General features: G+C 49.7%; 1 protein-coding gene across 1 annotated transcript in view; it reads right to left on the bottom strand.

The window, feature by feature from the left end:
* Positions 1-970: 970 nt before the first annotated feature.
* The window catches only part of LOC147717544 (melanoregulin-like), a 131707-nt gene continuing 108206 nt past the window's right edge, over positions 971-24471 (bottom strand). The window contains exons 4-5 of the mRNA XM_086924350.1: positions 6500-6663; positions 971-1594 (exon numbers count right to left, since the gene is read on the bottom strand). Of these exons, the coding sequence (XP_086780476.1) occupies positions 1376-1594; positions 6500-6663 (383 nt within the window). The 3' untranslated portion in view covers positions 971-1375. The remainder of the gene's footprint in view (positions 1595-6499; positions 6664-24471) is intronic.

Raw genomic sequence — 24471 nt, 5'->3', positions numbered from 1 at the left:
AGGAAAGAAGGCACATGGCGGCTAAGTGGTGCCTGGTTGTCCCGGGAGCCTGCAACTACACACCACTGTTGAGTGGAGCGTGGTCAGCCTTGGAGGCCACAAATGCAGAAAAGCTGTGCCGTGACATTTGATGTGCTGTAATCATCCATTAATACTGGTGCCAAGAAGAGACTGCAATGCGGACGGCCGCACCCAATGCATCACCCAATCTGTAGCAATATTGGGCTGGTACTACGAGGTGTTACATGCAATATAGACATGCTTTGGGAAACTGAGGGGCATATTTATAAGTTAAGGAGCGAAGCATGGTATTAAACCAAGAAGGCTAACGACATGCTCCGTCACTTTAGAAACGCAGGGCTGCACCATATTTAAAGGAATATGATGCAGCGCTGTGTTTGCCCCTAGCTGCCTAGAGCCAACACAGGCACCTTTGCACTATAGACCAAGGGTGTCTGCGTTGCAGGGAAAGATTGTTTATGGGCAGGAAGGGAAACCTTCCTGCACATAAACAATCTTTAAATGGCGTTTTGTAACTTCTATGTGTGCTACTCAATGCAGAAAACAAAAATTGCAAAACACTAAAAAAAAAATTACTGTTTATGTGCAGGAAGGGAAACCTTTTTGCACATAAGCAATCATTGGTGTTTTGCTGTTTCCATGTGTGCTGCACAACGCAGCACACATGGAAACTGCAAAAACGAGGAGAAATTCAACATTTCTCCTTGTTTTACCAGGGTAAGACCAGGTTTTCCCTGGTCCTAATTTTGGCGCTGCCCATATTTACGCCACCCTTGTAAATATGGGGCAGCGTCAAAATCAATGGGTGTTGCGTTGGAATGCCCACTGCAACCCCCACTGCCCACCCGTTTCACGCTAAGCATAGCTTGAAAGGGGGCCTTATCTACAAGGCAGCGGTAAGCCATGAAGGCAAATCCCTCTATTCGCTAATCTAGTATTTAGTTCTGTGTTGTAATTAAACGACTTGCTTTTACAGAAAGAGAGGCATTGGCCTGGATGTTTCGTTCTGAGCACCGCACTCCCTCCCCCTGAGAAGTTTGTGGCTGCTGACGCTGGCTACCCAGGCATGGAAAGGGTTGCATTTGGCCCAGTTTGCAGAGCTATAGCAGGATAAACCCAGGGGTATCAGTGGCAGACTGACTCAATTACCCCAGATGAGACTAGTAACCCCTGTCTGCTCTGTGGCTCCGAATGGGGTCTGACACTGCAATTGCCCCCCCATCTAGTCCTCTGTGGGCTCTTGGATGAGGTTGTGTGATTGTGCCATCCACTTCTTGGTGGGCTCGAGAATAGGGTGGTCCATTGCCACATTGACACACAACCCTGTCCCGTCCAAGAGCCGGGTCTTGGTCCTTCATTCCATCAGGTTGACCATGAAGCTCTCCTCGTCCATCTCCTGGGCCTCTTCCTCATCTGTCTCTTTGGGCTCGGTCCCCTCCAGGCCTGTGGACACCAGGACAGCAATGAGATCTGTATCCAGTTCCCTCTCGTTGGGCTCCTCGCTGCTCAGAGGATAGTACTGCTTCGCCATCGACACAAACTGCTCCCCCACATCCAAAAGTATCAGGCGATCCTGGGGAAAAAAGAGTGCAAAGAGAGGGTATTAACATACAAGCCTCGGTGGGTGCTTGGGTCAGGGGCCACTATGTCTGTGTCAGGGCTCTCTCAGTATGTGCCAGGGTCAGAGCTCACTCATTCTGGGATCGGGTGAGAGCTCCCTCAGTCAATACTGTGGTTCAGGGCTTCCTCAGCTTGTACCAAGGAAACAGTCTGCCTCAGTCTGTGCCAAGCTCTCAGCTCCTTCAGTCCATGCTGGGATCTGGGCTTTGTTGGCCTCTGCTTCCTTCTCCTTTTCTATGAGGGGCTTCCTCAATCTGAGATGGGCTCACTCAGTGTGTGATGTTATCCTGCAGTGTGTGATGGTCTCCCTAACTGTGTGATGGGCTCCCTCCATGTGTGATGGGCTCCCGCAGAGTGTGACTGTCCTGAAGTGTTTGATGGGCTCACGCAGTGTGTGATGAGCTCCCGCAGTGTGTGTGTGATGATCTGCACTGTGTGATGAGCTCCCACAGTGTGTGATGGGCTCCTGAAGTGTGTGATCTGCTCTCTCAGTATGTGATAGTCTCCTGGAGTGTGTGATGGGCTTCTGCAGTGTGTGATGGACTCCTGAAGTGTGTGATGGGCTCCCGCAGTGTGTGATGGACTCCTGAAGTGTGTTATGGTCTTGCTCAGTGTGTGATGGTCTTGCTCAGTGTGTGATGGGCTACATTCAGTCTGAGATTGTCTCACTCAGTATGTGATGGGCTTCCTCGGTCAGTGGTAGACTCCCACAGTATATGCTGGCCTCCTTCAGTTTGTGATGGGCTCCCTCACTCTATGATGGGCTTCCTCATTCTAAGATGAAGCTCTTCACTTTAGTATGTGCTGTGTTTGTTAAGTCTGTGATAGGCTCTCTCGATTGTGGTGGGCTATCCAAGTCTGAAATGGTCTACTTCAGTTTGCGATGGGATCCTTCAGTCTGCGATGGGCTCTCTCAATATGTTCTGGACTACTCTGTCTGTGACCTGTTACCTTAGTATGTGATGTGCTACCTCAGTCTGTGATGGGCTCCGTCTGTTTGTGGTCAGCTCCCTTGGTCTATGAGCGGCTCTTTGAGACTGTGATGAACCTCTTCACACTTTTACGGGCTCCCTAAGTCGGAGGTGGGCTACATTTAGTCTGTGAAGGGCTTCCACACTTTGTATTAACATTGCTGAGTCAGTAGTGGGCTCCCACAGTATATGCTGAGCTCATTCAGTTGGTGATGGGATCTCTCCTTCTATGATGTGCTATGTTCCTCGGTCTGTGACTGTTTACCTCAGTATCTGATGTGCTCCCTCAGTCTGTGATAGGTGCTTTCTGTCTGTGGTTGGATCCCTTGGTCTAGGAGGGGGTATTTGAGTCTGTGACGACCTCTTCACACTATCATGGGCTCCGTCATTCTGAGATGGGCTACATTTAGTGTCTGATTGACTTCTGGAGTATGTGATAAGCTTGCTCATTCAGTGGTGGCCTCCCCTGTTTTTGATGTGCTTCCTCATTCTGAGTTGGGTGCTCTCCCCTTGTGATAGGCACCCTTATCATCTGCTGAGCTCCTTCAGTCTGTGATAGGTTTCCTCAGTCTGTGCTGGGCTCCCTTAGTCTGTGATAGGTTTCCTCAGTATATACTGGGCTCCCTCAGCCTGTGATAGTTCTGAAATGGGCTCCTTCAGTCTGTGATGGGCTTCCTCAGTCTGTGCTGGGCTCCCTCTGCCCCAGGAGGCAAAAAATACAGCTCCGATGCTAGTACTTGCCTTTTGCAATATTTATTTGTTTTGGTTTTATGTTATATATTGTTATTGTCATGTGTATATGTGCCACTGGACTGTGGCTCAGTAACATTCTCAGCATTTACCTGAAATTTAGCTCTTTTTAGGTCTCGGCTAGCGTAGGCTGCGCATATGCGCAGTCTCGCTGGCGAGATTTAATGACTCTGAGTAGCGAGGTTAAACCCCGCCCCTCTTCTGCATTGGCTGGCCTCCTAAACGGCGGCCAGCCATTGGAGAAGAGGTCTCAGTTACGTCATTCTCTCGCTCTAAGCCCTGTCTTTTTCAGATTGGTGGACGTGTTCTTTAGGTTTGTTCTACCCTCTTCTCCATTGGCTGGAATGGTAAACAACAAGTCAAAAACACGCCTGTTGTTTACATTCCAGCCAATGGAGAAGAGGGGAGAAAGAAAAACACGCCCCCCAGTCTGAAAAGGACGGGGCTTAGTTCCTTCGTGTTTACCTCATCCTCGTCGCCTCCTCTCCCCCACCCCTCTTCTCACCTCTCTCCTCTCCTTTCTCCTGGGCTCTCCCCATCCCGTCCTGGCCGGTGCGCTCCCTGGCTGCCGCTGCTGTTGGGCTCTGTGTGTGCCCGCCTTCCGCTGGATCCTCCTCCCCCTTCCACGGCCGAGAGAGAGAAGGCTTCCCCCGCTGCCTCGCGAAATGTGGCAAGGGGAGGTGCGCAGCCCGCCCCGCCGCCGGCAGCAGCAGCAGCATGAGGACCAGCAGCACCAGCCCAGCCGCCGCCAGCCCAGCCCGAGCCGCCTGCATGCCGCCCAGGCTCTGAAGCGCAGTCCCGTGCTCCCCCTATGGTGCTTCTTCTCGAGCGGGAGAGCAGCGGGCCGCCTCCATTGCTGATCGCGTGGTGACCGGGGTGTGGGGTTTTAATTAATTATGGCACAGAGCAATTTGTAGTCGACGGCGGTACCCGCCCCGGGACCCTGGGTTACCTGGGCCGCGGGAGCTTCACCCGCGTGGTGTCCGTGGAGTGGGGGTTTACATTGTAGGCAGGCCCTTAACTAGTTGTAAGCGCCGAACGGGGGACGTGGGTCGCCACGTCAGATGTTCGCGAGGGCTTTTGCCTTAAGGGTGATCAGGGAGTGAGGTTTTCTTTTTTAAGGCCCATAAATAGTTGTAGGACCGACCTGACTCGGACCCCAGGGTCGCCGCTGTTGCTGGCGAGGGGGCTGATGGTGGGGGCGGGAGTTAATCACGAGTCTCTTGGCGCCTCCCTCCTCCCCCCCATGAATCGATGGACAGTGGCTACCTCCGGATCCATGTCGGCGGGATGCGGCAATCACCAGTTGGCCACTTTCTGACTCGGACCCCAACGCCACGCTTAGATTAGCCTTTCTCTCGCAGGGGGAGGCAAAGGCAAAGGGTGTGAGTGGATGTGCACGACTGAAAGACCAGCTCTGTACTTTTCTAAGTGCTCCTACCTTGTTGCTGTAACCCTCAGTGGGGCCAACCTCACGGTTCCGCCCCGTGCAGACCGCGGATGCTGAGGGGAGGGGGGGACATCGCGAGATGCGCTCCAGCCCCTTGACCTACTTGGCTGGTCCTTGGTGTCTGCCCCAGGTGAATGCAGGCTCCGCCCACTGCTTGCGCCAGAGCATTACAGATGTGGGGGCGGCTAACTATCCATGGGTTCTCGCGGGAGTAGAGCTGGACAGCTTGAGGGTGCCCCCGGAGTCATGCTTCACTCTATCTCCCCTGGCTGCATGCTGAAGATCGGTAGCATGCAGTCTGCTGAGAGGGTGTAGAGCTGCCTCATGAAATCGTTTTCTGTAGAGACGAAGGCTGTTTTCAGGGTTGCTCAAAATATGTATTTATGAACCGTATTTAAGTCTGGTGTTGGTGGTATATAGCATTGCTTTTGGCACGATCATTAATAATGGCATTCGGATCCTGCCAAGGAATACGTACCAGCGCAGGCGTGTGTTGGGCTGGGGCAGCAGGGCTGAAGGGGGCAGGCCACGCTCATTAAGCACAAGGGCACCTGCCGTACTTGGGGCCAGAAGTGAAATTTCCGGTGATTACAGGGGCAACCCGGACACCTTTAGCAGCAGGTGAGACCGCCCGCCAGGTTTGACCTTCCCTGTGCGACGACTGAAAGGGGACCAGGACGAGAAGGGTCCCAAGTTAGAACAGTGTGCCATCTCCCCTGCACGGCGTCCCAAGCACCAATTCGAGTTGATTTAGCCGGGCAAACATGAGGTGGCCCAGGAATCTTCTGTCATGAATTACCTCTTCCCCCGGAGCAAGTGGTCTTAACTCCCAAGATCCTATGGCTGGATAGAATTACAGCATGGGTGAATTTACTACATCATATGTGTGGCTCTGTGTGTGTGTGTGGCTCTGTGTGTGTGTGTGTGTGGCTCTGTGTGTGTGTGTGTGGCTCTGTGTGTGTGTGTGTGGGTGCAAATGCATTAGGTCTCGCATTTGCAAGAGATTAAGCTATTGGCATTGTAAATGAGAATGCCATTGATTTATCTGTTTTCAAAACCAACACATAAATAAGACTGTTGTCATTTACAATGCCAATAGCTCTAACTTTTGTAATCGTAAATGCTTGTTTATCTTTAGCAGGTCGTGATTCTAAGTCAGGGAAAGACCGCACACTCAGAAAGAGACTCCCACAGGTAGAGAGGGCCTCGAAGGTCACAGAGAAGAGGAGCATCCTGGTTAGACATTAGAGACCAGAGAAAGAGGGGAGGCACATTGAGAGAAAGAGTTGGCAAGAGAGAGAGGCCCCCATTCAGAGAGAGGTTGAGAGGGAGGGAGTGACTCATAGCGAGAGAGAGAGAGATGGGAATAAAGAGAGAGAGGTATAGTGAGAAAGAGATAGAGGGGGAGGAAGAGGGTGAGACCCAAATTGAGAGAGAAAGAGGGGGGGAGAGAAAGAGGAAGAAAGAGCGAGACCCACATTAAGAGAGGGCACATGATCGGGGAAACGACAGAGCTTGGCAGTGACAGAGAGGTGTGAGAGACCTGTATTAAGAGATGGATATATGGGGACGAAGAGAGAGACTCATCCATGGTGAGTAAGTCATGTGGGTGAGACAGCCAGCCACAGAGACAGCCGCAGTAAGAGAGACATGTTTTGCAGGGAGGGGAGCCTTGGGGGTGACTCACCAGCACGAAGATGTATCTCTCGGGGGGGCTGGTGTGCTGCTCGAAGATCCTGCTCTCGTGGGAGAGGGCGGTCAGGAGGCGCAGGGCCTCGGAGGGGTTCTTCAGGCTCTTGTAGGGGGTGTTGGAGGTCACCGTCAACAGGGCATCTGCCTCGTTACTGAATCCTAAAAGGAAGTGATGACAGTCTCAGTGTCAACAAACCTGCAGAGCTGTGGTGACCCAGAAATGCTTCTGATGGTTGGTTAAAAGCTAAACACACTCTTATGTCAGCGTCATTACTTCGATCACACTGGCTTCTCCTGGCAGTCGACTAAGGTAAAATATTTAGGATTATGGTTTTCACCTTCTATCTCAGACACCTTGAAAGCGAATTTTGAATATATTACAAAGAAATTGACTGATTCTATCACCAGATGGCATCCACTCTTTCTTTCTTGGTGGGGCCATTTTGACTCCATCAAAATGATGTTAGCTCCTATTGTCCTTTACTCACTTTCCATGATTCTTGTCCAAATACCTTGTTATTATTTTAAACGATTAGATTCACTCTTAATGAAATTTCTCTGGAAAAATAAGCCTCCGTGGATCGCCTTGTCTTCTCTTAAAAAAGATTAAATGTTTCGAGGTCTTAAATTTCCGCACTTTAAATCTTACCATTATTTTTTTATCCCTAACCCCTTCCAGGCTAATGACGAGCTGGGCTCGTCATGGCGTAGCCTCCTCGCACGCTGATGACGAGCCCAGCTCGTCACATAAAGTGCGTTTTCGCAAATCTCAGCGTGCGAGCGGAATAACGCTAGCGCACATGAGGTTAAGCAAGCCTCTCGATGGCTTTCCACAGAACTTCCCACTTATCCTCCTGTCTGGTTATCTATGGAGAAATCTCTTATTTCACCGTTTGATTTTTCGGAGATTCTTGCCTTTTCTGCTAATGCTTCCTTCTTGAAGTCTCCTGTCATTGCTTATACCCGCCATCTCTTACTCCCCCTTTTACTCTCTTCTTATCCCTCTCTTGCTTCTTTGTCACACCAGCCCATTTGGCATAATAAATTACTTTGCATTAAAAATCGTTCTTTTTACTGGAAATCCTGGAAATCCAGGGGTTTATCTTGGATTTCCCAACTCCTGCTTCATAATGTTCCTCTACTTTTTGATGATCTTCAAACTCAATTTTCTCTTCCCACTTCCTTTACAAAAAAATATGACCTTTTAATACCTGCTCTTCACCAATATCTTCAATCTCTTCCTTTTTCCTCTGAGTTGCCCCCCTCTTCCTCTACTATTGTTCCGCTTTTGACAGCCTCTCCTTCCGCTTCTCGTATATACAAATGTCTTATAACTCCTTCTGAACGACTCAAGACGAAGACTGAATAGGCCTGGGAACAGGATTTGTCAATATCTTGGCCTGTCTCTTTATGGGATAAACTGTGGTTAAAAATACATAAAACGTCTAGAGCTGCTAACACTACCCAAACTCTTCACTTCGTTTATCAGCGTTTATTATTAACCCCGCAAAAACTGGCATCATTTTCCCATGACCTTTTACCTAAGTGTTGGTCCTGTCCTTGCCAGATTGCAGATTTACTCCATATGTTGTTTCATTGTCCCTATATCGCTTCCTTTTGGCAATTAGTGTGGTCCCGCATGCACAATATATTTGGCTTCACACTTCCCTTCTCCCTTTCCAATGTCCTTTTGGGTTCCCTATCGCCTGATTTGTCTCATTCCCTTTCTCACTTTAAGTTGTTGGATTTATTTTTGGATATAGCCTTTCACCTGATTACCTTCAATTGGAAAGATTCCACAAAAATCAGTTATTCAGCTTGGTGGAATGCTATTTGCTTCCATCATAGACTTGATACCAATTATGTTACCCCTGTTTCCTTAGCTGTAAAAAGGGATTTATTATGGATTCCTCTTACTACTTACCTCTCCAAGCTTTCTCTCATTTATTTTTGCTTCAGTTTATTTCGTTTTATAATTATTTGATATTCGCTGTTTATTTTATACTGTTTTTTTCATTTTACTGTTTGCATATAATGCTTCTCTCTACAAATGTGCCATACTTAGCTTACTTTCCCCGCCATTTTTCTCCCCCCATTGTTTCTCCTTTTCATAATTTAGATATAGGTGTTTATTGATTCCGTTGTATTGTATCTTCTCAAATCATACTTTTGTCTTTTTCATATGCCTTTTATTGACTAAGAGTATTTATTCTATGTTTTGGTTACAATAAACTTGAACTTAAAAAAAAGGTAAACACACGCTCAGAAGTCTATATCTTATACCTATTTATCTGAGAATATCGGGCCTGAGAAAGTGTATTATATGATGACTTCATCCTTGCTCCCTGGAAAGCAATATTCCATGTTTGAACACTCTGAACTTTCATGGTTGTCTCTGGTTATTATGCATCATTTTGGGATAGCTCTGCGTACAGTAGTTCCATGTGGCCCTATGTAGATTCAAATCCAGTGTTACACTACAGTTAAAGCTACATTTCCACTGTGCCGTGCTTTTTAGGTCTGGCTTTTGAAACAATTGTAGCTGTCATATCAGACTAGGATTAAAATACAAACCATACCTAATACACATAGAGAGTCTTTTGGCCAATGGGCTTCATCGATTGGTCTGTTAAAATGTCATTCATGTTTTGTACCCACCCACCAAAGAATAATGCATGGGACAATGGGTCAACTCGCTTTACCAACTTGCAACATTCACTTTGAGTGACTGCAGAAAACATGTTCATATCCCCCTAAAAATAGTTCCAAGGGTGTTTTATGTATTTACTTTTTATATTACCTTTAAATACTGGCTATTTACTTGTCTCCTGTATCAGCTGTCCAGTCAGAGTCTGATTTTACATTTCCGTAATAAAGTTGATGTTATAAAATGTTTAAGTGGCACTGTAACATTGCATCTGCCTGCAGTTTGAGTGCTTAGCTAGGTAATGTATTCTTATTACCTTGAAAAAAATCTAGTAATCCTTGTAATTTAATAACTAGCAGTTGTGAAACAGCCAAGAGAGTAAACATTTTTTAATCTGTTAACTTTAATTGCAAGCATATAGCGGCCACGTTTAGGTGTTTGCTTTCATTTTTTTGTTTCATTTTTTAAAAAACTTTTTGGGTACATGTGCTTACAATAAAAAAAAACGAAAAAATTAACATTGCACCAGCTCACAAAGGCCAGATGTATTGGCTTGGTCAGTGCTTGTTTACTAATGAGTCTGGCTCGGTGGAATACGCCGTTCATAAACTGCTTGCCCTGGCATGACACAAGAAAGCCTATCATGTGGCAAGCTCAGCTACTATAATTTATTTTATGGATTTTTTTCAATGGTGTGATTTATTGAGTGCATGCCTAGCCATAAACACAGCACAGCAGAGTGCTGTATATAGCAACAAGATATATTGCCAACATGTGAGGATACACAGGATGTTCTGGGAGCTGATCGCCTTTCACCACGAATGCATTGCAATTTGGGCCTATGGTAACTCGAGTTGTGTTTACATTGTCCTCCATCTTGTATCAACGTCACTAAGATCACGTGTTATTGTTTTTGTCCTTCATTCCAAGTTGAGAATTGCAAGACTCACACTGAATAAATTGATACCCGCCCCCAGAGGCCTCTTTGCCAATGTTTAGAGGACGGTTCAGCTCTGCCAGGCTATGAACATACAGCATATTTATTGAACTGCTGGACTGTGCAAAGGGGGGTTTGGGGGCAGCCGAGCCGCGAGTTCTGCCCCCAGGCAGATTTGGGAGGGGGGAGAGTAAGTGAGCGGCCATTTTGCCACGTTGGGCTGCCTGGGGATAGCCCAAAGGCAGCCCAAAATGCAGGTTGGTCTTCAGGGCCGCGCCAATGCCAGGAGCGCGGCCCTGGTTGTGGCAGGTGGTGCGGGGGAGGCAGAGCTGGCGGCGCGGCCGAGGCGCACTGCCGGTGGCGCCTCGCCGCGCCTGGATATGGCATCTGCGGGTAGGCGGGAGGGGCCCGCGGTCTGAGAGTGCTCCGGAGGGAGCGCCACGGCCGTGCAGGGAGGTGCGAGGCCGCCTCAGCGCGTCTGCAGAGGTCGGGGAGGCCCGACCAGTGAGCAGGGCCTCCGCAGGGGATTTGTCTCAGTCAGGAAAGGGGACGGGAGGGAAAGGGATGGGAGGGAAGGGGAGGGGAGGGATGGGGGAGAAGGCTTCGGGATCGGGGGCGGGAGGGGTCCGCGGAGAGACTTTGGGGGAGTTCGGTGGGAAAGGAGGGAGGGGGCGAGGGAGCCAGGCATATACGAAAAGGGGAGGTGGCCCGAAGCTCGGAGGGAGGCTGGAGAGCCCCTCACCTGCCAGACAGGGGGCTGAGGTTGAGGTTGGGAGGGGCAGGAGGCCTGGGAAGGGGGAGCGGAGCAGGGTGGCTGGGGGGGAAGAGGGGAAGCGGGCCTCAGGAGAGCATGTTGGAGGGGGCAGGGAGCTGGGGCAGGTGGGAGGGGTGTCCCCACTATTGTTTGACTCCTGGGAGAGTGAGAGGGAGTAGGAGGGGTTGAATGTGTTCGAGTCTTGGGAGGAGAGGGTGCGGGAGGCGTGGAATGCAAGAGGTAGAGTGGGGGGTGGGGAGGAGGAGGCGGGCCTGTCGGGGCAGGGAGGAGAGGTGGAGCGTGCAGGTCGGCTTGGGGATCGCCGGCGGACATGGAGCACCGGCACGGAGGACAGTTATGTTTTGAGCGGGAGGAGTGAAGGGGTGTGGCCCTCCGGCAGGGTGCAGTCGGCGCCGCCGCTGGCTCGCCGGAGTTATGTGTGGGGTGGAGTGGAATTGTTTGAGGATGAGGACAGTTTGGAGGAAGGGGAAGTGAGGAATGGCGAGGGCGGCTGGGGGATTCAGTAATGTTGTCAGTAATTTTTTGCAGGTGTCACGGGGCCTGGGTGCTGCAAGGGCCCGGACACAGTCGGGGGACAGGTCGGCGATGGATCGGAAAGGTGAAGAGCAGCGAAGGAATGCGTTGGTCCCAGGTAAATGCAAGGCCACGGTGCACATGGTGTCGGTGGGAGTGGGGGGGGAGGGAATGGTGGGGGGTGATCAGCTGTGCAAAGGAAGGTACGTAGTGGATCGGGGCGTAGGGCCGGAGGAGGCCGCACTGGCGACCAGAGCGGAGGGGTTGGAGGGGGATCACAAAGGAGGGGGAGAAGGACTGGTGGTCCCGGGGAAACAGGGCGCTGGCGGCGCGGCTTTGAAGGAGGTTCGGCGGCGGGCGCCGGGGCAAAGCCCGAGGGCAAGGACGGGTCGGGTGGTGCGGCCGGTGGGGTTTTTCTGGAGGCGGCGGGCGGCACGGCAAAACCAGAGAGCAAGGAGCTGAAGATTAAGCGGCTCCCTTATATGGGGTCAAGAAGCCGCTCGGGGCGCATTTAATGGCGTCAACTAAAGAGAAAAGGGGAGTATGTGGAGTTGTTAAAGTTGTTGCACCGCGAGGTCCGGTCGAAGGAGGGTTCAAAGGAGGAGGATTATGAGCTGCAGAAGAGGCCGAGGGTGCCTTTGACGATCGAAAATTGGACGGCAGCGTTTTTGATATTCGCAAGTGTTTATTGAGAAAAGTTCCCGGACTGATCGGTGTCCTTTTTTAAATACATGAATGTAATTCGGAAGGCGCAGATCACGGGGGTGGTTATGCGTGGGCGCAGTGCAACGAGGAGTGTCCGGGCGCGGATGGCTTGGGATCCGGAGGCAAAGTGGGGCGAGTTGGATTGCGACCTCTGGCAGCATACGATGGGGCTGGCGGGGTCAGGCAAGACCATTTTTACTGCAAGTGGCCTCCCGATTATATATCAGCCCTTTCAAGGCCGCCCTACCCAAGGAGGGGTTGTGGCCTATTTTAAGAGCCAATCCGGGGCAGTAGGCAGCTGCTGGGACTTCAATAAAGGGGCCTGTGCACGGGAGCATTGCCGTTTTAAGCATGAGTGCTCCGGTTGCGGCAAGTATGGACACCCAGTGGTCCGTTGTTGGGCCCCCCCCGGGCAGCAGCACGGTGGTTCGCAGGCTTCGGCCTGGAGTGCACGCGCCGGCACCGCGCAGCCGTCGGGCAGCGTCCGAGGTGGTAAGGGGTCTCTGCCAAAGGGCTCGTACTCCGGTTAGTTTGGAACTTTTGCCAGCGGCCCTTCGTAATTACCCGGATGAAGGGGCCGCTGATTGGTTGCAGCCGGGTTTCAGGAGGGGTTTTGCTTGGGCTACGTGGGGCCCCGCCGGCGGCATTGGGCGGACAATTTGCGGTTGGCTCGGGAACACCCGGAGGTGGTACAAAGCAAGCTGGACAAGGAGGTCAATGAGGGCCGCATGGCGGGGCCTTTTGTGGATTGGCCGTTGGAGGAATTGATGGTGTCCCCCATTGGGGTGGTGCCCAAGAAGGAGGCAGGGCAGTTCCGCCTTATCCAACATTTTTAATGGCCGAAGGGCGGATCGGTTAACGACTATATTGATGAGAATGAGACCGCGGTGTCGTATTCCTCGGTGGAGGCGGCCATGGCCTTAGTGGAGGCGGCCATGGCCTTAGTGGTGGCGGCGTGACCTGGCGCGCAGATGGCTAAGTGTGACATCAAGTCGGCTTTCCGGTTGCTGCCGATTCACCCAGACGAGTGGGGCCTACTGGGGATTCAGTTTAACGGCCGCTGGTATGTGGACAAGGCTTCTTAATGTTCTGCGCGCTTTTTGAATGTTTTAGTACGTTCCTTAAATGTTTTTTTACGGAACGAACGGGTCACCAAGGAGTTACGCACTACCTGGATGACTTTTTCTTGGTCGGGGCACCAGACTCCACGGACTGCCAGGTGGCGCTGGACAGGTTTCAGGAGATCATGGAGGACCTTGGGGTGCCATTGGTGCCGGAAAAGACAGTGGGCCAGGCACGGCGCTGTCATTTTTGGGTATTGAGCTGGACTCGGTGTCGATGGAGGCGTGGTTGCCGGTGGACAAACAGCAGCAGATGTTGGGGCTGCTCGAGGTGATGGTGGCAAAGCACAAGGTGACAGTGTTGAAGATTCAGGTGCTGTTGGGACACCTTACCTTCGCTTGCAGAGTGGTGCGTGTGGGGCGGATGTTATGTAGGAGGCTGGGCTGGGCCTTGGCTGGGCAGAGGCCTCCGCATCACCACGTGCGTTTGTCGGCGGGCGTTCGTGAGGATTTGCGGATGTGGCGGTTTTTCCTGACACGGTTCCATGGGGTGCCCATGCGGAGGGATGAGGACATGGTGTGGGACGTGCATATTTTCTCGGCAGTGGTGTGCGGAACGTTGGCCCCCGGAATGGCAGGGGGGAGGGGCATTGCCTTCCTGGAACTTTTCCCATTGGTGATGGCGATATGGCTGTGGGGTGTGAGGCTGGCCCACCCTCGGGTGACTTTCAACGTGAACAACATGTCGGTGGTTCAGATGGTGAATCGCCGGTCCGCCAGGGATGAGCAGGTGTTAAAGCTGTTGCGAGTGTTTGTGTTGGGCTGCTTGCGCCATGACATTGCTTTTCGTGCGGTGTATGTCCCAGGAAATGACACTGCGGATGCCTTGTCTCGTTCGCAGTGGAGGAGATTCCGTGGGTTAGCAGAGGACACGGAGCGGGACCCGACGCCTATGCCGCACCGGATGTGGCACATAGGCAACACCGGATGTTGCAACTGGTTCTAGGATCCTTGGCGGAGTCGACCAGGACTACGTATGTGGCTGCATGGGGGGAGTTTGAGGCGTCCGGGGCGCGGTGGAGGCGGCCGGGGATGGAGAGACCAGAGGATGTGGTGCAGTTTATGCTGTCCATGATTGGCAAAGGTTTATTGAGGGTTACGATCGCAGGCAAGCTGGCGGGGATCGCTTTCATGGGGAAGCTGTTCTGGGGATACGCCCCATCCGCGGGGGAGCTCAGGTCTCAGATGTTGGAGGGTTGGGCCCGAGAATGTGGGCGGGTGGGGGCGGTTCGGCGGCCCCTGTTGGAGGAGTTGCTGGGGAGAGTTGTGGGTGTTCTGCCCGGGGTTTGCCAGGATGGCCGGGAAGCTTGCCTGTTTGCCACGTTGATGGTGTGGATGTTTGTGGGGGCGTTTCGAGTGTCTGAGATGTTGGGTTCGAAATCAGGTCCGGGGTTGGGGTGGTCGGATGTGCAGTTGGGGCGGTGGGAGGTGCGCCTCTCGTTACGTAAGTCTAAGACCGATCAGCGGTGCGTCGGGCGTGGGTGGTCCTGCGGAAGGCGGAGGTGGGCGCTGCGTGCCCAGTGGGATGGGGTTGGAAATGGGAGGGGGAAAGGCTGGAGGATGGTTGGATGTTGCAACACGCGAATGGGAGAGGGGCGAAGGGGTCACAGTTGTTGGCGGTGTTGCGGAAGGCTTTGGCTACGGTGGGGGTTGATGGCAGACGGTATGGCATGCACTCGTTTCGGATTGGGGCGGCGTTGGAAGCACATAGACGGGGGTGCGGGCAGGGGGACATTATGCGCCTGGGGAGGTGGTCCTCAAATTGTTATCGGCGGTATGTGCGCAGTGAGGAGTTGTTGTGAACGCGCGATGGGATGTTGGGGGGACATGATTACTGGCATTTGTTTCTCGTTTCAGGTTCGGTGGCGGGTCCCAAGGTCCGGGACATGTTGATTTGGATTGTGGCCCATTCCTTTGTGAAGAGGGCCAAGTTGCAAGCGCAGGATAGCTGTTTTGGAGATAACTTGGGTTTCAATCCTGCAATGTTTTAGGTTGTTTGGTCAGGGAGGGGGGTATGAGATGGAAAGAGTTGATCCCTGCCTTGAATGGTATGGTGCCGGGGGGGCGGTGTCCGGACGTTTTGGTTCTCCACCTAGGGGAGAATGATATGGTGCAGGAGACAGGTTTGGTGTTGATGCCAGCGATGGGTAAGGATTTGGCGGAGCTGCAGAGGACCTGGTCAGGGTGTACGGTTGTGTGGACAGAGCTGATACCGCGCAGGGTGTGGCGAGTTGCAGTGAAGCCGCAGGCGGTGGACACTTCAGGCTTTCCTGATCTTGGGTACAGTGACAAGATTCAAGTCATCTGAACGGAGGCATCTTTTAGCCCGATTGGTCTGAATGTTGGAATCATTGACAGCGGGACACTTTCCTGCTAAGGACTTGTGGATAATACTCATCGCTTTGAATTTGACTCTCTCCCTAACTGGAAGCCAATGAGGAGAGTTCAATGCAGATTTTGCTGACTGGAATTTAGTGATACCCAGGAACATTCTGGCGGCCCAGTTTTAGATAGTCTGAAGTTTGGATAGGATCGAGGTGGGAGCACCCAAGTAAAGGGCATTCCAATAGTCCAGACGAGATAAAATCAATGCCTGGACCATGTTTTTCTTTTGCTTGAAATGGGAGGTGGGGAAGAATATTTCGAAGCAATTTCAGGATGCCATAGCACGCAGCTGCTAAGCTGCGTGTCTGTGTCCTGAAGGTGAAGTCATGGTCCAGCCAAATACCCAGGCTTTTTAGCTGAGTCTTGGGAGAGGGGACTGGACCCAGGGAGATCGTCCACATTAGGTTGAGATCGAGAGGAGATTGATTACCTAAAATCATCAACTCGCTTTTTTCCCTATTTAATTTCAGAAAGGAGTCGTTCATCCATTTGGACGTTTCCTCCAGACAGGAACGAAGGTTGGATAAGGAGTTGTTGTCTCTATTTAGCCCCATCACCAGTTGTGTGTTGTCAGCATAAGTCACTATGGGCTAGATGTAGGTAGAAAAGATTTACCGAATTTAAATTACCGAATTTTACCGATTCGGTAATTTAAATTCGGTAAATCTATGGGTCCGACATGTAGGTATTCCAGATGTGCTGGAATACCGAATCGGATGAATTCGGTATTTACCGATTCGGTAAATACCGAATCGGTAATGCCCATTCATTCCTATGGGCTTTGAAGCCCATAGGAATGAATGGGCATTACCGATTTGGTATTTACCGAATCGGTAAATACCGAATTCACAAGGGTACAGGGGGTGTCACTTTGACACCCCCTGGCACCCCCAAAACAGGCTTGGGTGCCATGTGGCAGGCATACATGCCCGAAGGGCAGACCTGCCTGTCACATGGCTAGGTGTGCATGCACATATGTGCATGCACACCTGAAATCGGTATTTTACCATCAAATTGGATTTGATGGTAAAATACCGATTCGTTAAGGCTCCTGGGACTCTGAAGAGTCCCACCTACATATGGGTGGCTCCGAATCGGTAAAGTTACCGATTCGGTATTTTACAGAATCGGTAACTTTACCGAATCGGTAAAGTTACCGATTCTGTAAAATTGAGCACCTACATGTCAAATCATGTATACCGGTCGGTAACGGCCGAAAATACCGATTTTCGGCCGTTACCGACCGACCTACATCTGGCCCTCAGTGTACACCAAAAGGTGACACTGATTCTGCTAACGAACACATATAGGCGAAATTAGGTGTGACTGCGCACAGGGATTATAGAGAATCAAGGTCCATAATTATGAATGTTGAGTGGACATCTGCGCAATATCTTGCAAGCTTTAACACCTTGGGCGCGGCCGGAATTTTGCAGCAGAGTGGTAAAATTACATGCGTGCGCAGATCGACGGCCACCAGCCGTCCGACACACACGCCCACCACATCGTCGGACGGCCGGGGGCCGTCCGACGCATGCAAGGGATTAAAGCGCTGCGAGGCCTCCGGGTAGTTAAGCGCTATATAAGTGGAATTTTTCATTTCATTTCATTTCATTTCACTAAAAAGCAACATCTATTTTATGAAGTTAGACGGGAGAATACAAATTAGAAAAATGTGTATGGGTGGATTAGAGAGAACAAGACTGAAATCTACTAAATATATCCTTGTGACAGTATTCAGGCAATTTAGGGTTCATTGAACTTAAACAGAATGGCTTTCCTGGTGAAAGGCTGACAACTAACGGAGCTAACCGAAAAGGACGGGGAACTCAGCCTAAAAGAAAACAAATACCCTAATATATATAAACATATAAGGCCTAAATCTGGCAGCAGAATCCACAAATGCGACCTACAGAATGGACTGGGTGTAGGCAGTCAGACATTGGGAATTTTGTCAAAGCTACTTCTTAAGCCATTAAGTAAAGAGGAAGGAAAACTCCCCAGTACCATTATTTAGAACAGGGATCATAAAATTAAACGCTTCACTCGGGAGACGCTAAAATGCTATCAAAGGCGCCTACAAACACACACCGATTCCTACTACAGGCTCTAGCGGATAGATTGAAAGTGGTCCTCTGAAGGTACAGAGTGACTGATGGTTGCCAGATCTGTGTATACCAAGAAACAGCTCTAAATATAATTCAATCGAATCAGATAGACTTAAGGGAAGGGCGGGATATGAACTATAGCTTCAATAACACTATACACTGATTAAAATGTTAGCACAGTTACAGGCACATGCATCAATATTGCTTTTTGAGATTCCTTAATTGCAAAAAATAGGGAATCGCAATGAAGGAATTGCAAAATGCAATGCATCAAGAAATCGCTAAATAAATTGCGATTTCTTAATATTCCTTAATTGCGACTCGCTAATTGCGAGTCGCAATTAAGGAATACCTCCCCATTCATTCCTATGGGCCTAGAGGCCCATAAGAATGAATGGGAAGACATTCTCAATTTGCGATTAGCAATTAGCGAATCGCAAATTGTGAATGTGATTTCAAGGGTGCAGGGTGTCCAAAGGACACCCTGTTGCACCCCTGAAATCAATCTGTGCACATATGTTGTGCACACACATGCCCTAAGGGCATGTGTGTTCACAACATGAAACTTTGAAAAATGCACAAAAGTGCATTTTTCAAAATTTTCGCAAATTACCATGAGGTTCAACCTCATGGTAATGTGCTCCCCCTAATTGCGAAATCGCAATTTTTTTAAGTTTCATGCATTGCATTTAAAGAATCGCAAAATGAGATTCCTTAAATGCAGTCGCAATTTGAGAATTCGCAAATATTTGCGAATTCTCAAATTGCGAGGGACTTCACCCTTCATGCATTCCAAAAGCAGATATTGCGATCGCAAACGGCCGATTTTTGCGATTTGCACCGTTTGCGATCGCGAAATCCTTTGATGTATGTGCCTGTAAGAGTGTTGGTATACCCTGAATTAAATGTTGGATGTCTGCTAGGGAACGAACTGGCCATACAAGGAAGAACAGCTATCGACACTCAAACCACAACACAAGAGAGTCTTGTGGGTGGTCCTTCTAGAACAGAATTTCTAAATGCATGGAAACCCTGCCGCAGACCGACCGTTCAGAGCATCCATGAAGTTGCCTGACTTTGAGAGGGAAGAACCTATATTGGGTGAGGAGGATCAGTGTTGGATCTCATAGACTAGCGATGTTAGCAGCTAGAGATCTGTACATCAATCAATCAATTAAACATTTATAGAGAGTGGCAAATATCCAGGGTCTCGAGGCGCTGAAGCTGTTTGCTGCTCCGTGGAGGTTTGATCATTCAAACATCCAGGTCTTTAGTTCTCTTCTGAATTGTTGAATTACATCTTGAACTGTGTACAACACTCTGTGTGGCTTGAGAAAATAGGCCTTAGTGAAGAGAGTGGTGAAGCCATAGAGTTTTAAAAGTGTTCTGGAAGGACCGGCTCCTTTACAGTGAATCCATGAGCCCTCCAGAGGCCAGTAATGCCTCAGTGATGCAGAAGGGTGCTTATATAGTCAACATATGAGGCATCTTCAGGTAATTCAGTGTTAGTAAGACACAGAAACGTCTGAAACAGAGTTGGTAAAAAAGACATGAAGTAAAGGAGGTAGAAGCGAAACAAGTTAAGCGAATGTGAGTCAACAGCTGTTTGAACTAACTGTCCCATCCTGCCATTTATTTTCTGTTGACGGTTGACCTACAATTTTTGTGGCATGGCCAGGTGGTCCTGAAACTAAGGGACCACCCAGGCACCAACTCCAATGCTCCTGTGCAAAGCTTAAGACCAGCGTTTGTTAGCTGTGGTCCAAGGACCCCATGCAGGCCCACAAGGTCCACTGAGGAGGTCACCAAATTGAATATTAGATTATGAAAATATGTATATATGTAAAAAGGCAGAACTGAAAATTCAAAAACTCAGTAAATGTGAAGAAATGTAAAACTGGAAACTAAAATGTAACTTTGTGCCTTTAGCTAGATTTGTGGGAGCAGAGCATGTACAGAAAACTGAATCAAGGATTGGATGATACAAATCCCTAAGAGTCTCCTGAGGCGGAAGCCGGGAGTGTGCTGTATTTTAACTTGTTGTAACTCTGTGTATAACTTGAACTTTTAAAACTTTATGTACTTGCCTTGAACAGCGTGCTGTCACGCTGCAACGAACCCCTGTCTCCGCCACCTCCGAGGGCGAGCGCGTCATCGGACACGCCCACCTCCGCTGGCCACGCCCCCTTGACGCCCTCCCACTCAGTCACAAATTATGTGCCTGGCCAGGAAGCGCAGCGGACGAGCGCAGCGGGAGCGCCTAAGGCAAGCCCGTCTGCGCCCGTCCGCGCCAGTACACGCCAGGAGCCAGGAAAGAGGCCAGAAGGAAGGACGACCTATTCAGGTAATGCCCTTCGCAACCTCAACAGGCCCGTACCATCTGAATGCTCACATACTCTAATGGGTGACTCCCGTCTCAATCACTGTCTTCACTGCCCTTTCAAATTCACTCCCCCCACCTCCAACGCCCCCACCCAGATGACCATAAATATGGCAATGATCAATTGCAGATCTCTACCTAAACACGCCCTGGAAATAAATTTGCTTATTGAAGACCTCAATCTCGACATATTGTTTCTTACAGAAACTTGGCTGGCACCTCACTCTGACGCTGACATAGTCCTAGCACTACCCCTAGGATTTAGCATTCAACATCTTGACCGGCCCAAAGGTAGAGGGGGTGGAATTGCTATCATCTCTAAGGACTCCATACCTTGCCGCTTTCTTGACAGTCCCCTGGCAGACTGTGAAAACGTCCAATTCACCTTGCAGATCTCCCCTTGCACGTCGCTCTCTGGACTCCTCATCTACCGCCCCCCTGGCGCTATGGGAAAATTCATTGACTCCATTTTAGAATGCTCCTTAGCCAGATCCAGCGCTCAGCCCAACTTCCTTATTCTAGGGGATTTCAATATCCATCTGGAAGATAGCAAAGATAATGTAGCCGCAGAACTGATCCTCGATCTGGCTACCCACCAACTACATCTTCAGAACTCCCTTCCCACTCACAACAGAGGTCACCTGCTTGACCCTATATTCTGCAACCTCCAGAACCTTGAGACCAGGCCCCCCATTCCCGTGCCATGGACCGACCACCTTCTCACCTCTTTCAGCTGGCACATTTACTCCAAATCACCGCAAATCCAAGCCCCCGGCAGACCATCTAGACCCTGGGCAAAACTAGACGTTGCCAAATGGACACAACTCCTCGAGAAGTCAGTCCCCAACCTTAGCTCAAACATTGAACTCGCAGATAGGGAATTCTCTTCCTGGATCACCAACTCCTTAGACCTGGCCCTCCCAAAAAAATCCCACCGTAAACTAAGGAAAAATGCAACCTCCCCATGGTTTACCCAGGAACTCCGCCTCCTGAAAAAGGCCTGCAAAAGAGCAGAAAGAGTCTGGAGAAAAGGCTTCAACCCCACCGACAAAAACGAATACAGACTGATGATTCTGAATTATAAAAAAGCCTTGAAAAACGCACAAACCTCTTTCTACAGCGAGAAAATCAGCCAGGCGGCAAACGCATCAAGGGAGACGTTCCTCACTTTGAAAAGCTTCTCAAACCCCCCACCCCCCCAGATGCGCGAGACCCTACTATAGAACACTGCAATGAGTTAGCAAACTTCTTCGACTCTAAAATTCAAAACATACTTAAACAACTTCCGCCGCCTCCCCCTTCAGACCCACTCCCCCTCCCCTCCTCCCATCAGCAAAGAAATGGCGTGGAACTTAGTAAATTCCAACCCATCAACGCGGAAATTCTGGGCTCTATACTACAAGCCCTCAAAAGCGGATCACCCCACGACCCTGCCCCGATGAGACATCTTAAACTTGTAGCCCCGAGCATTCTGCCTCTCATAACCAACCTCTTAAACACCTCTTTTGAGTCCGGAATAGTGCCCACTAACTGGAAAAAAGCGGTAGTGAAAGCACTCATAAAAAAACCTAACCTTGACCCGGACAACCTTGTCAACTACCGACCCATATCTCTCCTCCCGGGCATCAGTAAACTCGCGGAAAAATACATAAACTCCCAGCTCTCTTTCTATCTGGAGTCCAATGAACTGCTAAAAACCTCGCAAACGGGCTTCCGCCCGGGCCAAGGGACAGAAACTGCTATGGTTGCGGTGGTCGAAGAAGCCAGGAAGATCATCGATGCAGGAGGATCAGTGGCAGTGATCCTCCTGGACCTCAGCGCAGCTTTCGACACCGTCAACCACAGCATTCTTGCGCAACGCCTAGCAAATCTGGCCATCAAAGGGACTGCCCTTGAATGGTTAAAATCCTTCCTCCACAATCGTTCCTTTCAGGTAGCAGACGGAGACTGCATCTCTAAGGAAACCCCTATACGTTGCGGAGTGCCTCAGGGCTCTTCTTTGAGCCCGACACTCTTCAACGTATACATGGCACCTCTGGAACAAATTGTCGTCCCCTATGGCATCAAACTTCTGACCTACGCGGACGACACACAGTTGGTCGTTTCCCTAAGCCAGTCAGACCTCCCCTCCTTAGATCTGTACTCCTGCCTGGAGGACATCGTCAGGTGGATGAGCAACTCCCATTTAAAGCTCAATGGGGAAAAAACGGAGCTTATGGTTTTAGGCAACCAGTCCCTTTTTCGCCCGGAGTCTTTATGGCCACCCAGTATGGGCCCACCTCCAACCCCCAAAACCGATATCAAAAGCTTAGGGATCTGGCTGGATAATAAACTCACTCTCAGCACCCAGGCTAAGAAAACTGCAGGAACTTGCTTTGGCCTGCTCCGGTCCATCCGCAAAATCCTCCCTATCCTTCCTTTCCAGTCCAGAAAACTGATCATCCAAGGCCTCATATTGTCCAGATTGGACTACGGAAATGCCCTATACCTTGGATCACCAAAAAAAGTCATCTCTAAGCTCCAGGTGGTGCAAAATGCGGCGGCACGAATTCTTACTGGCACCAAAAAGCGCTGCTCTGCCAAACCCGCACTCAAAGAACTTCATTGGCTCCCGGTGGAACAAAGAGTGCACTTCAAGGCCATGTGCTTAACCCACAAAATCCTGCACGGAAATGGTCCCCCGGTTCTGAAAAACCTCGTAACTCCCCACACAACAACCAGAACCTTACGCTCTACCAATGCCCACCTGACTAAAATACCCAAAACCAAAAAATCACGTTTCGGAGATCGACAATTCTCCTACTTGGCATCCAAGATGTGGAACACTCTTCCACCAGCCCTCCGGGCCCAACCTAATCTTTTAACATTCCGTAAATCCCTGAAGACATGGCTGTTCCCCTGATCCATGCCACCCCCCGGCCCATCCTTTTTGAGAACTTAGTGGATTCTGTCAGCGCTGGGACGCTCCCGGGCAGCCATGCGCTCTACAAATCTCTCCTAAATAAATGATTGGTTGTCTCAATTGAAGCACTGAAATGCATAGATATATAGAGAGCATTTATTAGGAGCGAAAAAGACAAAGTGATTTGCTAGAGTCTAGCATACCACTTCGCCTTTTAGAAATAAAACCAAATTTGAAAGAGCTCCAACCCTCCTATTAAAAGTAAAAGGGGTCCCTGGCTTACCGTAGTAATTCAGTGGGGGTCCACAGAAGTCAAAAGGTTGAGCACACCACTGTCCTAGCCCTCTGCTGAAAAAAGGTGGACGGCTAAAAAGTCTCTCTTTAATCATTCATCCAACACATGGCTTACCAGACAGACAGGATTTCAGGTGCCTGTTGCCAGACATATATTCTTGACAATCAATTAGACTAGCGACCATTACACACAAGATGGAGAACACCAGAAGGTCAGCTTTCTGTTGTTGTGCCAGAAATAGAGGGACTAGCTAAGGTAGTGAAATAGAGGGAGAGAGAGAGAGAGATAGAGAGAGACACAGAAAGAGCTAGAGAAGGGATGTATGAGATAGAGGAAAGCGTTAAAGAGGAAAATGATAAATGGATAAAAAGAATAGAATTCGATTGTGGGAGCTCTGAAAATGAAATTGCAGGAGCTCTGAAAAGAGACAGTGAGAGAAGAGAGACACAAAGTGCGAGGTGGCCAAATGATTAAATAAAATGAGAGAAGACAGAAAAACAAGAGAGAACAAATTGATCAGAGAGGGGGCTATGAAAAGTGCAGGGGAGAGAGAAGATGACGAGAGGGGTAATGAGAACGCGAGAAAAGAGTAAACTGAAACAAGCAGGGAGTTTAAAAGTCACAGCGTTTAACTTCAAGAGCAAAGAGACTGATAAAGAAAAACATTTAGGGTGGAGGGGATAAAAACAGGAGAGAGACTTTGAGGCACAATAGAAAGAAGACAAACAATGATGGAGAGGCACAAAAGAGAGGCAGTGAAAGAGGGAAGATAAAGGGTCAAAAATAAGATACCTTGAGAAATAGAAAAAATAAACTAAGCAGAGAAAAAGAGAATGAGAGACAAAACAGAAGTAGGCAAATGTAAGAACTATTGAGGGAGAGAAAATAAATGAAAGAAGTAGTAGAGAGGAAAGACAGTGTGAGAGAGAATAAATGTGTTTCAAAGGCAAGGCACAGTGAGACAAACAAAATAGGAAACGGGCAGGTGGGAAGAGACTAGGGAGAAAAATCTGCTCACTTGCAGGCAAAGCAAGAAGGATGCACCGTGCTGCTGCAAATCCTGACCAGCAAAACATGATGATGGACGGAATGTTGCAAAATGGCAAAACATTCACCCCCAGTCACAGATCTGGGTTTAATCCATTGTTATTTTGCTCACCAGGCCACCCCAGTTCAGACATGGCCATATGCAAATCAGT

This window comes from Lissotriton vulgaris, chromosome 5 (genome assembly GCF_964263255.1).
Source record: "Lissotriton vulgaris chromosome 5, aLisVul1.2, whole genome shotgun sequence".
Taxonomy (NCBI): domain Eukaryota; kingdom Metazoa; phylum Chordata; class Amphibia; order Caudata; family Salamandridae; genus Lissotriton; species Lissotriton vulgaris.
This window is presented reverse-complemented; position numbering and strand designations above follow the sequence as displayed.